The sequence below is a fragment of the Oreochromis aureus genome, linkage group 6 (genome assembly GCF_013358895.1).
Source record: "Oreochromis aureus strain Israel breed Guangdong linkage group 6, ZZ_aureus, whole genome shotgun sequence".
NCBI lineage: Eukaryota > Metazoa > Chordata > Actinopteri > Cichliformes > Cichlidae > Oreochromis > Oreochromis aureus.
The window spans coordinates 12792019-12807001 of record NC_052947.1 but is presented as its reverse complement, the minus strand read 5'-3'; the positions used below and the strand labels follow the sequence as shown (position 1 = coordinate 12807001).

Sequence of the window (14983 nt, the reverse complement as noted above, 5' to 3'; positions counted from 1 at the left end):
CAGTTCCACAGGAGCTAACTTGTTAACTAGTTGGAGAAATAATCGAATAACAGAAGTACCTTAACAACATTGAGCAAGCTTTGCAGGAGGTGGTTTCCTCAAAGCAGTACATCTGGAAGTCATGGTTATTTGCTGTGGAGTTCTCAGGACTCATATTTGACCTGCAAGCATAAAGTGAAACTGTTTTGACCTCAGCTGGGGGAAGTAAGCATTTAAACAGCTGCTATTCGGTGCCAGATACTTTGGTACTTTCACCTTGGTAAAAGTACAAATCATAAGGTATCTGTTTAGAGAGACTGACGATGAAAAAGCAGTCATAGCCAGTGCAGTGAGACTGCAAATAATGTAACAAATAGCAGGTTGATGCGTTAAATCAACAACAGAAATCCATAAAACTAAACTTTTCCGTGTCCAACCTTTTTCAGATCCGCTTCTTATTTTGTATGTTCGACAACACGAACGTTTGTCATTACATAAATTAAATATTTGGGAGGAAAAAACAATTATAACCTAAAACCTGCAGTAACTTATTTTCCAGCTCAGGTTTGCTGAAATATTGAGGTGTTTAGAGAACATGTTAACAAAGAGCTCACTGGGTTTTTTAATTCTATAAGTCTGAGTATAGTTTCTGGCACTTTAGCTGCTAAATATTCTTCATAGTTGTCTGATTGCTGTTTTTAGTGCTCAGCTGTACGTCCACATATTTAATACTCACAGAGCCATCTCAAACTGTTCCAGCCATTTTTTCTTCAGTTCTCTGGTTTTGAAGAATAAATCATAGCCAGACCTTCCATAGCAATCCAGCAAGAGGAACAAATAGGACCACTGTTCACATACAAAAACACACACACACAGTCAGTCCTATTGAGATGCCTTATGGAGATCTTGTCTTGTGTGTAACAGGTGTCTCAGTGCAGATTTGGAGACCTTTTTATTGTCCTTCTCTCCTGTGGTTTCATCTCGGATCTGGTAGCTCTGTAGTTCGATGATCTCCTTCAGCTCAAAAGTCTCTCCACTCTTCTTTTTACAAATAAACACGGCTTTATCAAAGAGGAACGCGTACCTGGCAAACAGCAGAGCGCACACAAACGCAACGTCAAACAACAGCTTGTAACATATGAAATGAGACGTGCGTCAGCCACACACGCACCTGTCCTGTTTCGATCTTTTCTCTGAGCTGCAGATCTTTAGCTCTCCGTCGATTTTGGGACGCCCGTAAAGAGCTAGAGACTGAGTCTGAAAAAGGGGGACGAGAGGGAGGATGAGCAGAGAGGAAATACAAATAACAACCAAAGAGAGACTCATTAGAAATGAAATAGCGTAACCGCACCATGTTTTCTATGGAAAGCTGAAACGTGGTGATTTGCTTGATGATCTCGTTGTCTCGCTTCACTTCATTCACACTCTGCGCCAGATCCTGGAAACACACACATGCACGCACGCACATAGAAGAGGGTTAAGTATCATACATTCAGGTTACATACAAGTAGAAATACACAAATAAACACACTTACTCTCATGGCATCTAGAGCTGTTCGCAGGTTCTCCTTCTCTGTTGAGTCAGTGGTGTGTTTAACCAGCTCCTGCAGACACAAGCAAGCCACGGCAAATTAAAGCTGCTGGATAAAACCAACTGGAAATTGAAGATACAATAAGTGCCATGTATGAAGTATAAACACATACCTGTAATAGCAGGTGGTATTTGAGGACTCTCTGCATGGGGACCATGAGTAAATCTCGTAGAGAAAAACGTCCACTGTTTGCTCTCTTTGAACACTCCTGAGAGAGAGGGACAGACAGAGAGAACTAGTATCAAACAACTGTTGTTGGTTTGAGAAGAAATGATGATCAAATAAATTTGCATAAAGTTATTTAAACATGTCTATATGGAGCGTGTGTTTCCTCCTCACCTCCAGTTTCATCCTGATATCCTCCCTCGCATTTGAAAGCTTGTCAAGGTGTTTTGTTGCCGCCTCCACCTGACTGCAGTAACGACCGTACAGTAACAGCCTGGCGAGAGATGGGATACATAAACATATTTTTCATACATTTGTTTGTAAGAGAAACAAGTGGATCTGTGTGTGTGTCTGCATGAGCGGTATACCTCTCCTTGTAGTTCACAAACACCTGGAACAGATTCCTGGCTCCATTATTTAGGATAGAGTTCTGAACTTCTTCTAGCAATTCAGAATGGGTCTTAGCCAAATCCTACACACACACACACACACACACACACACACACACACACACACACACACACACACACACACACACACACAAAAAAAAAAACTATGTAAACAAAGGTTTTCCATGAAGTGGGTATATCATGCAGGTGCAGAGGTAAATGCCTTCTTTACCTGTATGTTGATGAATATACTTTCAATGTCATGTGGCTGGAGAAACCTTTGAAGAGGCTTCATAAAGTGCTGCACAGAAGAGCAAGTATGAGAATTATTTTTAATTTTTTTTCTGCATGAGTTTTCTATACTTGTGTGCTTGTGATGTATGATGAAGAATTGAAAGAGGTGTGGAACAGGTGTATAAAAAGTGATGTTGTTACTTACGGAATGTTTTTTTTGTGCAAATTTGTGATTTTAATTTCACAGAAATTCAAAATTCTTTTTTTTTTTTACATGTATGAGCTTTGAATTCCAGAAATACTGAAACATGTTTGTGTTAAATTTCAAAGATCTCAGAAATTCACATTTTTCTCCCCCAGCTCGTTTATGCTTTTTAAGACGGGCTCTGTCATCATCATTATGAGTCGTTTTTTTATTGGTATATGAATGCACCGATCTTCTTTGATCAGACTGTGGGTGTGTGCACACCTGTAGTATAGATTGCAGTGTTTCTGAGTATTTCTCTTCCGTCTGTCTGATCTCCTGCAGGCAGCACTCTCTCTTGTCCACACCAGTTTTCTGCTGCTAAAGGGCACAAAAAAAATGTCAATGAGTTTTTTTTTTGCTTTTGTTTGTACTTGCCTTATACATAAGAAATGGGGTATGGTGTTAAAGTGGCAGTAGTTATTTAAATATTAACAGAGAAGTTTAATCAACCCCTATTAAAGTCAAACAGAAAGCCTTGGCACATAGGCTCTGAGGCACTGTGGTTCCTTGACCCACAAAGAGTTTCAAAAATCAAAGGAGGTCTTAAGAACATTAATAAGATTGGAAAGACAAAGAGAAATTATTATTCCTGCTACACAAAATTGTATTTATTTTTTAAACTGCCCTTCTTGTTCTTTTCCTACTGAATAATTCTGCCTAAAAGGTCTCTAAAAAACTAAAATAACATGCTTCGGTTAAGGCTGTATATATTAGACCTCTGCAAGTAAAACTCTAATCTGATTAAGAGTCTTTGATATGCGGACTACTCTGCCTCCCGAGTCATAGCCTCACATGAGGTGATAAGAAACACAGTGAAACCCAGATTGTAGTGCAGAAGTACTTTGTTGGAAGACCTGCAAAGCTTGCAGGCTGCAAGTGAAGGCGAACACCCTCCTTTTTGTTGCAGGTTATAGGTTACATGGGAACCACTCACAGTTTCAGGCGGTTCATCTGCCCTCATCAAGTCTTCATAGATCTCATCTCCTTCATTCTCCTCATCCTCCACAAAGTCGTACAAGTCATCATCTTCATCCACTGTATCACTAATACACAAAACACATGCAAAGTACTTACTGTTATCACCTTTGGCTTTTTTTCTTAAATATATCTGTACTGTATACGGAGCGTCACTAACCTGTACACCACCTGTATAGCTGGTGGAATATAACATTTCTTCACTTGCAATAAACCATCACATCTCCCAGTTTGATTCAATTAAGATTCAAAATGTCCTGACAAGACTCTTAAATTTAATTCTTAAAAGTAAAATAATGCGGTAGTTTTCGGTTTGAGTATTTTGAACTTTTCTACAGGTCAAAATGTGGCATTATGAAAGATGTTAAAATTTTACAGGAAAATCCTCAAATCATACAGGCACACAACAAAGAGAGAGGGAGAAAAATTGGCAGCTATTTAAAACAATCTCTCTCTAGAGAAAAAGGCTTACTCTATCTGGTCAGACAGGCCGCTGTAGATCTCCTCATCAAGAGTGCATCCCTCTAAAGGAAAAGGCCTGTTTGAAGGGAAGGTGAGTGTGTTAAAGCAGCAAAAAAGAGAGAAAATTACAACTAAATAAATGTTAATATGAGTAATTAAGCATGAATCTAGGTTCCAGGCTGAAGGACAAAACCCCATTACTGTGGTGCTGACTTCCTGATGAGCCGGCATATTTAACAGTAATGGAAAGGATTTAAAATTTTAAGTGCCAAGAAATCTAACAAAAACCTGTTATGCTCAAAATATAAAGATTAAATGCCACTTAAATTAATGAGTTACAAAACTTGAAACTTTCAGGAACGTTCTGTCAAGTTAAGAAACAACAGTCTTATCTGGCACTGAGGAAGTGCTGTTATCTGCTACACCAACTTTCAGCCTAAGAAAAAAAAAAACAGCCACAAGCCTCTGGTCCATATAACCAATTTCACTTGTATAAATATTATATTCTTGCTTTTAGGGTGGCATGGCCACAGACCAACAAAAAAGTAATCCCAAGTAAGCACTTTCACATCCACGTGTTAGGATAATGGTATAATTTCATGTTGTGCAATAAACCATTTGAGACTAGTTATTTAAAGCTTGATAATTTCCACATTTCTACAGAAAACATTTATGATTATGACATTTATTATAAAAAAAGGTTGACCATCTTAAACAAGTTACTTCTCCCTTCTCTACCAACGCGTCTGTTTTCTTTCTGCCAGCAACGTAATCGTCCGTGTGATTTCTATTAGCCCCAAATATTTCAAGGAAGCAAACAGACAAATAATAAATGCTTCACACTAACAGATAACACACACATCAGATAATGAATAAAATAATACACATTTAAAAATACAGATAAAGCTTTTTACAATTGCATTTAAAGGGGACCTATTAAGCCATCCAAATATCGGCACCAACAATAGTATTGGTATCAGATCGATAGTGGCACGGAAACAAAGTATCGATTCTAAGTTCAGTATGTAATCGACCGCACTGTTTTAAATTAATTATTTTTTGGAAAATGACAGAATATACCTCGGACATGCACCATGAAAAATGTCTGAAGCTTTTTGTGTTAACTGTCACATCTATTTTATTTATAGCTTATAGCACATTTACACAACAGAAGATGACCCAAAGTGCTTTGGAGACCGGCACATTTAAATACCCCAAAACCTGAAAGTTGTGTTCTGTTGTGTTAACCCATTATTGAGGAAAGTAAAACTCACAGTGATTTAGTGGTCATTAAAATATGTTCAGAATTTGCGAACTGATGATGATTCATCTCAAAATTCATGACGCACTGCTCTCCCATACATGACCTGCCTCTATAAGTTATGGGTATTGCTATTGGTATCGGCAGTACTGGCCCTGTATTTACTTGGCATGAGATCAACACCAAAATTTCCAGTATGGCACAACACTGGATCACATATCCTGAATTTGATTAGGATATGAGGGCTGTTTATTAGAATCAGCTTATCGTAAGGAAGTCGCCTTAAAAGGAGAGTTGGGTTGAAGCTGATGGTCTAAGAATACAAGCATGGATTTAGCAGTAAGCACAAGTGGTCCTGTTAAACTTCAATTTTAATTACAGGCAGAAATGTACTTACTGAAATCCTCTGTGGACAGCAATGGATGAATGAGACAGGGTGGACAACGTATCTATGACCTTACACAGACAGAAACACACAAAGAAGTATATTAACAGTTTTGCACAGTGTGGGAACACACAGTGGCAGAGAAACTGTAAAACTGTTTAACACTTTAAATGTGAACACTAAATAATGACCTAGTTTCACTCTCGCTCTGTTTGACAGTTCAATTAAAAAGAGCATAATCACGATGGATGTTGAAATTTCATATGAAATGTGATCAGAAACATACAGAAACAGTGGTTAAAATGAAAGTGAAGCCTTTGTTTAAAGGAAAACATGTATTAGTGAGCTTAAAAGTTGGTCTTAATGGTTTATAACTTACTAACCAAGTAAGTAAGGGACAGTTTGTTTTTGTCACACATTTTGAGCTTCTTTGACATGCTTTTTCACTTTTCAGCAGTGTTGTCTTTCTCCATGATGCCACTTGACTTGTTTCAGCTGAAACTTGTCTTTCAACACTTCTGGTTAGGCAAAAAAAAAAAAAAGCACTGTCCGACTAAGGAATACGTTTCTCAGTCAGCATTTTTCGGTCTAATTTCTGCTTTCATTCAAGACAGAAAAAAGAGTAAAGATGCAACAAGAAGTGAAAGTCTGTGGTTCTGAGAAGTCCTGTGGAAAAGAAATCAGTGAACTAATTCAAACTGCTATCCTATAAGCAGAGAATTCAATAGAAAACACTAATTAGCTTTCTGATAAAGTGGTAGTTAAAAAAGATCCAAACAGCTCTGTGTGAGAACAGATGTTTCCCGTACTTAAAGGTTTTATGCTTAGCTAAGCCCATCATCTGCTGTCTGCTTGCTTTCTGTTTAAATGCATTAACCCCTTCTTTCATCCTTATATCCACCATAGCTTATTAGAAGTTCCACCTAAGTGGAATTTCTATGTTAAATCTTCAGATGATGGCTGGAAACCACTGAACTAAGCTGTATCAAAAGCAATTTATGGTGTAAGCTCTGCTATAACAGCAAAGTAGAGCTCACACACTGACGGGCAAGCGTCAGCAGTTTAATAAAGCAATAGATTATAATAAGATATCTCTCGGAGCAGGTTTTGTGCCGATGGACTTTATTTACTTGTGTACAGGATCTACCACACCCATGTTTTCTACATTAAATTGTTATGGGCGACTGAGTGGAAGCTGCAAAGTGAAACGAGAAGCTTAGTGACAGTAACACACTGTAAAGTTAATGAAATGACCCCCCCCCCTCCAAAAATAAAATGTCCTGATGACTCATTTTGAGGACATGGCTTCATCTTAGTTCGCACAGACAAAAAAAAAAAGTGCTCATTTGAAATCCACTCTTGGTTGCTGTAAATCGCTGCACTGCATAGAAAGTGAAAGAGAACTGTGGAGTACTGCATTCATGCCTCTGACACTTCAAATTAGAAAATCACCAAGCTACTTCCTGTTAGGGCTTTGTGGGTGTCTGCAAGCTGCAGTAAGGCGTTAGGACTTTATGCTTCACTTTAGACTTCTGCCGTAATGACTGAGCTACGAGTGCATAATGAGTTTCCCATTCAGGTACAATTTTGGGTTCTTCAGATGTTTAAATTTTTATTCATCGTGTAACCATCAGGAAGAGATTTCATCCGTGCAAAATACAGCAAATAAATGACCGTAAAAAGAAGATCACACAAAGTAATAAACACTTATCCCCTGGGACAAGAAGAGCAAGGAGTCCCGCAAATGATGGCCTGGACCTGATCTCAAACTCAGTCAAACAGAGTCAGCCTGAGACAGCATGACGAAACACTGAGACAAACTAAATCTACAGGAGAACTGTAGCGCGGTTCTCCAAGGTGCCTGGCGAATTTGTTTCAAAAGCAAACGTAAAATGTGGTCACAACATAAATGCAGTTTTTCCTGTTTAGTACATTTAGTGTAAAGTTCTTTCTTTGGAGCTTTGAGCCTTCATCGTGATAGCGCAGTGGAGAGAAGAAAGGAAGGGTGAGGAGAGAGAAGACACGTGCTGGATGGTTCGGGGCAGATTCAAACCCAACTTTGTTTAAAGTTAAACAGTAGTTAAAAATGACTCAGGGCATATGACCGAAAGATAGATTGGTGATACCTTTCCAAAGTCCCGAACATCAAACAGATCGAAGGCTTCAAACAGTTCGTTCTTCTTCAGATGAAACTTGTCTTGACAAACTCCCAGGAATGTCCGGATATTCTTTAAACACAGGAACTAAAAGACAACAGAAACACAATCATCACTTTTGTTTACAAGTTATAGTATTCAATTCAGTTCAGCTGATCTATAAACCAAATATCCATAAATATACATGTGCAATTTTTACATGATAACAAATATGGGCAAAGGGATTGGGCCATACCTCTTGTATCTAGGCTTTAATATGCAGTAGTGCAATATTTAAACTCATATTTAGGTTTTTTTTGTTTTAGATGCATTCTACTTGCACTGTGGATCAGAGTGAAGCTGTATTTCGATCTCGTGGATGTCCCGTACATATTGCACAACTGACAATAAAGTTGACTTTGACGTGATCTTTGATTTCGGGTGTTTTCATAGTTACAGGTGTATAAATCAAGCACCTAAGCATGCAGTCTGCCTTGACAAACATTTATGAAAGCATGGGTTGTTCTAAAGAGCTCGCTGATTGTGTTGGTACCGTAATAATTTGTGAGATTTCTTCCCTCCTACATGCTGCAACTCGGCTACAAAGATGCAGTGCACGCAAGGTCACAGGGCGAGGTCACAGAGTGCTGAGAGACGAACAGATACATGGTGCATAAAAATTTCCAACACTCTGCTGACTCAATAACTGCAGAGCTCCAAACTACCTCTGGCATTAACATCAGCACAAAAACTGTACGCTGGGAGCTTCATGTAATGGGTTTAAATGGCCGAGCAGCTCCTGTGGTCCAGTACGTTTGTCCGTACAGTGTATTCTAGCCTTACTCTGGATCCTGAGTAATCTGTTTTTCAATCTGTTAAATTAAATAAATGTGTAAAATTCAACAGACCTATTTCTCAATGATTAAAATATGTAGGTAAACAGAGGTGTTGGTAATCACATTAATTGAGGCTCTGTACTTAATCTGAGCAGAACCCTTGATTAATATTAAGACCTGAAAAGTTCCATACTTTGTGTCCGAATGGCAGCCATGAAACAGGTCTACTGGGATTTTCCTGGTCTTCAGTGGTGTTGACTGTATTTGTTATCGTACTTATCAGAAATCTATATTTTCCTGTTTTATGCCCCCCCAAAACACTGTTATAGTGATTTTTCACTGGAGGATCAAAACCTCAAATCTTTGTTAAACACAGACGGTTTAAGTTACGAAATGTCTCGTGTTTTTTAGAATTGACAATCAAACGAAACGAGCAACTGATGATGTCACAATGGGCTCTGAGAACATGCGATCAGCTTTTATCACTGTGCTCAAATACTTAGTATATATTTAGTGTAATATTTGGTAGTTCAAAATATTAACAGAAATGTTAATTAGCAGATCCATGAAAACAGGAACTATATTAACAAGTTAAAAAAAAAAGATTTCTCTTAATAGTTAAAAATAATTCAGAAGCAAATCAAAAGCAGCCAAAATGAAAACACGTCTTTTTTAGCTACAGTTTTAACAAGTCAATAAAAACTTGACAAGTGTAGAAAATTGAAAGATTACAAATTAATAATGAATATCTTCAAAGCCAACAGGCCTGTTTGAGAAGGAACAAGCTGCTGTCTTTCTTTTAACACTTAGATTCCACATACACTTTGTTACAGCCCTGACCAGACGGTGAATGTTTATCAGCAGCACGGACCACATAACCATCAAGCACAATGAGCTAAAATGTGTGCCACTAAAAAGAAACAGTTCGAAGGACATCTAAAATATGACTGCAGAAGAAACCACACGGAGCAGAGTGTGCAGTGCAACTGACATGGTGGTCAGACAGATGCCGCTTTACATAACTTCCTGCTCGCTCTCTCTGTGTGTGTGTCTCTCTCTCTCTGTGTGTGTCTCTTCAGCAGTGGGAAATGCGGAACTCTAATTTGAGAAAAGGGGAAACGTTTAGTTCTGACTGATACTGCTGCACACATCACGTCGCCCTGCCAGGAGCTCACATTAATATGCAATCAAGTATTTGTTCTTGCACTACTAAAATAATCCATATTGCAAGAGCACAGGGAAGATCCTCTAATTGTGTAATTGTGACAACAGGTGTGTGTGTGTGTGTGTGTGTGTGTGTGTGTGTGTGTGTGTGTGTGTGTGTGTATGCACATTTGTATGCGCCTGCGTGTATACGTCACAGTGTACACGTCCGACTGTCTGTTAATCAGCGGATGTTTCTTAACCACTTTTGACCTCATAGGATTTCCCAGAGTTTCCCATGCACATGTCAAAGGCCATTAACTCCTGCACTGTTTGCAGATCCCCAGTAAGGAGGACCTTCTTAAGGTTTTCCCTTAAAAAGGCCCAAGGCGCTACTTTAGGTCATAATATTCTACCATCCTGTCTTTCAAATGTTTTTAACTCATATTTTCCACCCTTCTAATTATCTCATGCCCTTCAACCCTTTTGTTTTTTGTTTTGTTTTTTAGCTAATGTGCTTTTTAGCTTGCATGCATTGTCAAAAAACTTTTTTTGACAAAGTTGAAAAGACGTGGAAATGTAGGCAGGAATCAACAGGACTTTTTGAGAGTTTTATTTAAAAAAAAATGCATAGCCTAAGTATGTATTAAAAATGAATATATAAGTAATATATAAGAAATAACGCCCTTATGTCTGTGTCGTAAATGTCCTGGAGCTAACACCCGGTTAGCTTAGTGTAGCAGAAAATGTGAGAAGATGGGAAGGTAGTCTGCCTGCTACAATCCAGAAAAAAAGGTTCACCTAACCACATCTCTTACCTCAAAAACATTGCTTCTAGTTTGTGAAATCTCTGCAAAAACTGAAGTCAGCTGTTTCTGCTCCCATTTCACACAACCAGCCTGTTTCTTATCTTTATGCTAAGCTAAGCTAACCATACCATAGAATGGTATCAGTTTTCTCATTTGACTGTCTACAACAAAGGTTAACACAAAATATTAGGCATATTCAAAGCGAGGAGAAACGATAAGAGGTGAAAGTATTTTTATCGTATCCCTTGTGGAGTATACTCTTCCGAAGAAACATGAAATTAAAGCGCTTTGTATTTGCCAGCGCGATTATGGTGCTTCATAAGACGTTCATATGAGTCCAAAAGTTTCTAAATGTCAAATACGAAAACACTTCCATAGCATGAAACATCTTTAATCTTGCTTCTAGCACAAATCCTGAATTTTCCTGAATGAGCTGTGACTATTCTGGATTACAATGCAGCAATCTGTCTTTTCAAGTTGGCATCACCAAATCCTATAAAAGTGCAGAATACATTTTTGAATTGGAAAATGTTGACAAAACCTCTGTGTGTAAAGAGATAATTAAATAACAACAAATTTAGAGGTTTTTTTAAAATTTATTTTTTGTTTCTCTTTGTCTTCTAGTTGTCTCCTTTTGTTCTCCTTCATTATCATTATCCCGATCACTACATGCTCCCGGATGTAGACCGATAATGACTGAAGCATTTTCCTATCAGGCAGCATCAGGGCCTCAGTAAGCCATGTTGGTAACAATAGCTATGTCCTATGGAAATGCATCAGGAAAAAGTTTGGGTGTGTGCGTATGTGTGTGTGTGTGTCTCTGTCATTGTGTTTTACCTGCGACATCTGTGGGCGTAGGTTGATCTCTCTCAGGTTGACAGCCTGAGGCAGCAGGTTATTGAGCAACTGGCAGAGCAGCACGCCATCTCTCAGAGCCTGAGCCAGGTCGCACACCTGGCATAGCGCACACACAGAATTAATTTGAGGAACTGAAACGGGTTTGTGTATTCACAGACAGGTGAATATGAATGTGTCGCTGCTTATTTACCTGTGCACCCTCCAGAGTGACCCTGTGGTTCTCTGGAAGAACTCGGCAGTCGATCAACCACATCGCGCACTGCCGCCACAGCTCCATCTTGGTTTTCTGAATGAAAAATAGAAAAAAAAGGCAAAGACACAGACAGAACTTAGACATGCGGTGTTCAATCAAATGGAGAGCAAAATGAATGTTAAATCAGAAAGGTGCAGAGCAGACACTGAGCAATCCCTATCACGCCATCATTCAGTGAAACACCCTTGTTGAAACGCAATGCAAAAAAAAAAAAAAAATAGTTGCCGTTGTCTCAGAAAACCTGATCATATGAGTCCAAATCAAGGCGGGACCATTTAACCATCGGCCCTTACCTTCACTGGTTCCTCCCGGCACTTCTATGTGTTCTTTCTGATGTTAACCTCCCCGTCGTCCTTTCATTATCTCATTGTCAGACTTCGGCGCTCTTGTTCTGTCGTTCTTCCGTGGTGGGTGTTCTGCAGAGCTGCACTGTGTTGAAGGCTTTTAACTTTTTTCCCGCAACTTCCTTTTTCCTCTGACGCACCCTCTCTCTCTCTCTCTCTCTCTCTCACACACACACACACACACATACACAAAAAGCTGCTACTGCTGCTGCTGCTGTTGTGACAACTGGCACAAGCTGATAAAAAAAGAGTGAGACTTGGTGAAAATGTATGTGAGACATGAGACAGAAAAGCAGCAAGTAAGCTGCTGGACTGTCAACAAACAGCCATTACTTGTCTAGTCATCTATGCACAGATATTTCGCCTCAATAAGGTTTTTTTATCCACTTTCGTGGCAGTAAAACGCTGCAGGAACCAAACACACGTCAACAAATCTGTAATATTCAAAATTACACTGCAGAGTTCATATTTAATTTGTGAATTCTGTCCTAAAAGCTCAACAGCAGAGAGACACACTGTCTATCAAAGGAAAATCCTCGAGCTGCCTAATGAATAATGAAACATCTCCTCAAACACTCTGACAGCACCCAGGGGTGATTTTACCCTTATGTTGGCACTTTTTTTTTTAAAATTCACAGCTGAGACGCCCCACAATCAAAATTCATTCAGATGTAACATCTCAAACGAAATCTTTACGAGTTTCTTTTTGTGCGACTAAAAACAGTGGAAGTACCGCCTAGTGATATCAGTAATTTAAGCCTTCACTCATTAAAAACAAAGCAGGAGAGCAGTATTTAGTCAAGTACAATTTTGGGATATTGTTATCCATATAAGTACTTCCACTGGTACTTTGCATTTTTACTCCACCCAATATATGAGAAGGAAATGGAAGGCTTTTGCACATTTTACTTGCAAAACATACAACTGTTGATTTCAAATTTTAATGCCATCTATGTTTTTTGAGTGTTTGTCCAGTTCAGGGTGACAGGAAGCTGGTAAACCCCAAAGAGCCTGCCAGTCTACAGCAAGATTGGCACAGAGAGTCAGACAACCACTCACACTCGGCTTCACACTTACAGTGAATTTAGAATCACCACTTAACCTAACGTGCAAGCCTTTAAACTGTGGGAGGAAGTCAAAGTACTCAGACAGAGAGCCTATGCAGTCACAAGGATAATATGCGAAATCCACACATTGAATTTTCATGCAGTGTTGTGTACATGACTACAAATTTGTCACATAGTAAATAATAGATTGTGGTTACTTTTACTTTTCATAATAAAAATAAATTCAGATTATAATCCTTTCCTCAGAACTATAAAGTTGCAATATTAACACGTCTATTACAGTTCGGGACACTTTCCACTGTGAGGTAGTTATCTGTATTTTTAAATATCAGATTTATCTTTCTAAATTTATGTTGGCGGTATGGCTTCTTGATGACTGCTGAGGTTTTTAAAAAATATGCATTTATTTTTAAAATGGCTGATAACTTTTCACTCAAATCTCTGTTCTGAGGTGGCAGGAAATGTGTCAAAATGATCTGAGTGTCTAGGTTAGAGTTGGAAGGAAAAAAAAGAAAGAAGTCTGGAAGAGCTGTTTTGCAAGAAAAGTCGGTTTAACTTATGGTGAACAGCAACCACTGTGGCCACAAGATGAAATTGCAGTATTACAGTAACAGTATTACTGATGGTTGAGCAACATTAGGCATGACACACACTTGACCCAAGCGTGCACGGAGGGAGGGTTTTATGGGTATTTCTTCTTTTGTTGGCATAGTCTTGGTTTAAAATATATGGACCGGACAGCTGATTCATGTAGACCAGGAAACAGAAGAGAAGACGTGGATGAAGGGTACGATGCACATCCCTCATGTTTTAGTCAAAGCTATTGCATTTCTTAAATTTCAAATGGATACTAATGATGTGATTATGATGGAACCCTAAAGCCCTGCATTGAGAGCCTGGAAAGAAAAGGCAGCAGATCTTCTGGAGGTTTGTAAGGCTGTTTCACAGCTCATCCAAGAGGCTTCTTCAGCTCTAAAAACTAATATGGCGAGTCCCAGGTATTCAGCCCCTAGTGGGCGTTGTCCCCTTTGGAGGTGAACCAGGTCGTTGACCAACTATTGATCATGTTAGTCATAACATGAGCTAAGGTGTGGAAAAAAAGACGTGGGCCATTACCGTCACCAGTGGTTAAGGGCGAACCTACTGTGAGACCTTGCCCCCAAGCCATCATGGGACTTATTGAGGTCACCTGACACCAGCTGTGAGTGGGGGCTGAAGTATCTGGGAAGACTGTATCAAGACTGCATCATCAGGGGCTGATAGCTGGTGTCGTAAATTACCACCTGTAATGCTGGTTGTTCACAGTGGACATAGATCAGGGGTGTCAAACATAAGGCCCGATCCAGCCCACTGGATAGCTCTGGAAAATGTGAAGGACAGCATAAATTTTGGACTTTTAACTTTTAAATGTTTTACAGTTTTTCCTACAGGTAAAGACCTCTCCCATGGCCATTCATACTGCACCAAAGTAATCAAGTAACAGATAAACAGTTAAATTCAGAAAATTAAATGACAGAAAAGGTCTCGTTGTATAGTTGTTGTTTTTTTTTTTCAATTACCAAAGACTTTCTCTTTTATAACTGAATGAAATGAGTCTGTGCATTGAGCTACCAGAGCTTTTTCTCAAATTTGACACATTTATTTATACAGCTGACAGATTTCTTTCATTCACTACAGCAGCATTTCTTTGTTGTGTAGAAAAACTGATGTGCATTGTTGAAACTGCTCATCTTTATTTTTAAACTCACTGATTTAATGTATATTTAAAATTCTTTACACTGACATAAAATAGACTACCACTGGTCCGGCTAACTTAAGTGGGCTGCATGTGGCCTCGAAGTGTGGCATC

General features: G+C 38.9%; 1 protein-coding gene across 3 annotated transcripts in view; it reads right to left on the bottom strand.

Moving 5' to 3' along the window:
• The window catches only part of LOC116323525 (proto-oncogene vav), a 29544-nt gene that overhangs the window by 7474 nt on the left and 7087 nt on the right, over positions 1 to 14983 (bottom strand). The window contains exons 3-20 of one of the 3 annotated variants that reach the window (XM_031743873.2): positions 12017 to 12303; positions 11661 to 11756; positions 11450 to 11566; positions 7816 to 7932; positions 5702 to 5760; positions 4054 to 4119; positions 3541 to 3649; positions 2829 to 2924; positions 2358 to 2426; positions 2105 to 2208; positions 1911 to 2010; positions 1684 to 1779; positions 1515 to 1583; positions 1331 to 1417; positions 1151 to 1236; positions 928 to 1063; positions 716 to 825; positions 60 to 161 (exon numbers count right to left, since the gene is read on the bottom strand). In XM_031743873.2, coding sequence (XP_031599733.1) covers positions 60 to 161; positions 716 to 825; positions 928 to 1063; positions 1151 to 1236; positions 1331 to 1417; positions 1515 to 1583; positions 1684 to 1779; positions 1911 to 2010; positions 2105 to 2208; positions 2358 to 2426; positions 2829 to 2924; positions 3541 to 3649; positions 4054 to 4119; positions 5702 to 5760; positions 7816 to 7932; positions 11450 to 11566; positions 11661 to 11747 — 1610 coding nt within the window. In that variant the 5' untranslated portion in view covers positions 11748 to 11756; positions 12017 to 12303. Of the gene's footprint in view, positions 1 to 59; positions 162 to 715; positions 826 to 927; positions 1064 to 1150; positions 1237 to 1330; positions 1418 to 1514; positions 1584 to 1683; positions 1780 to 1910; positions 2011 to 2104; positions 2209 to 2357; positions 2427 to 2828; positions 2925 to 3540; positions 3650 to 4053; positions 4120 to 5701; positions 5761 to 7815; positions 7933 to 11449; positions 11567 to 11660; positions 11757 to 12016; positions 12304 to 14983 lie in introns of those variants that run through there. The other 2 variants (XM_031743874.2, XM_031743875.2) reach the window with 2 other exon arrangements.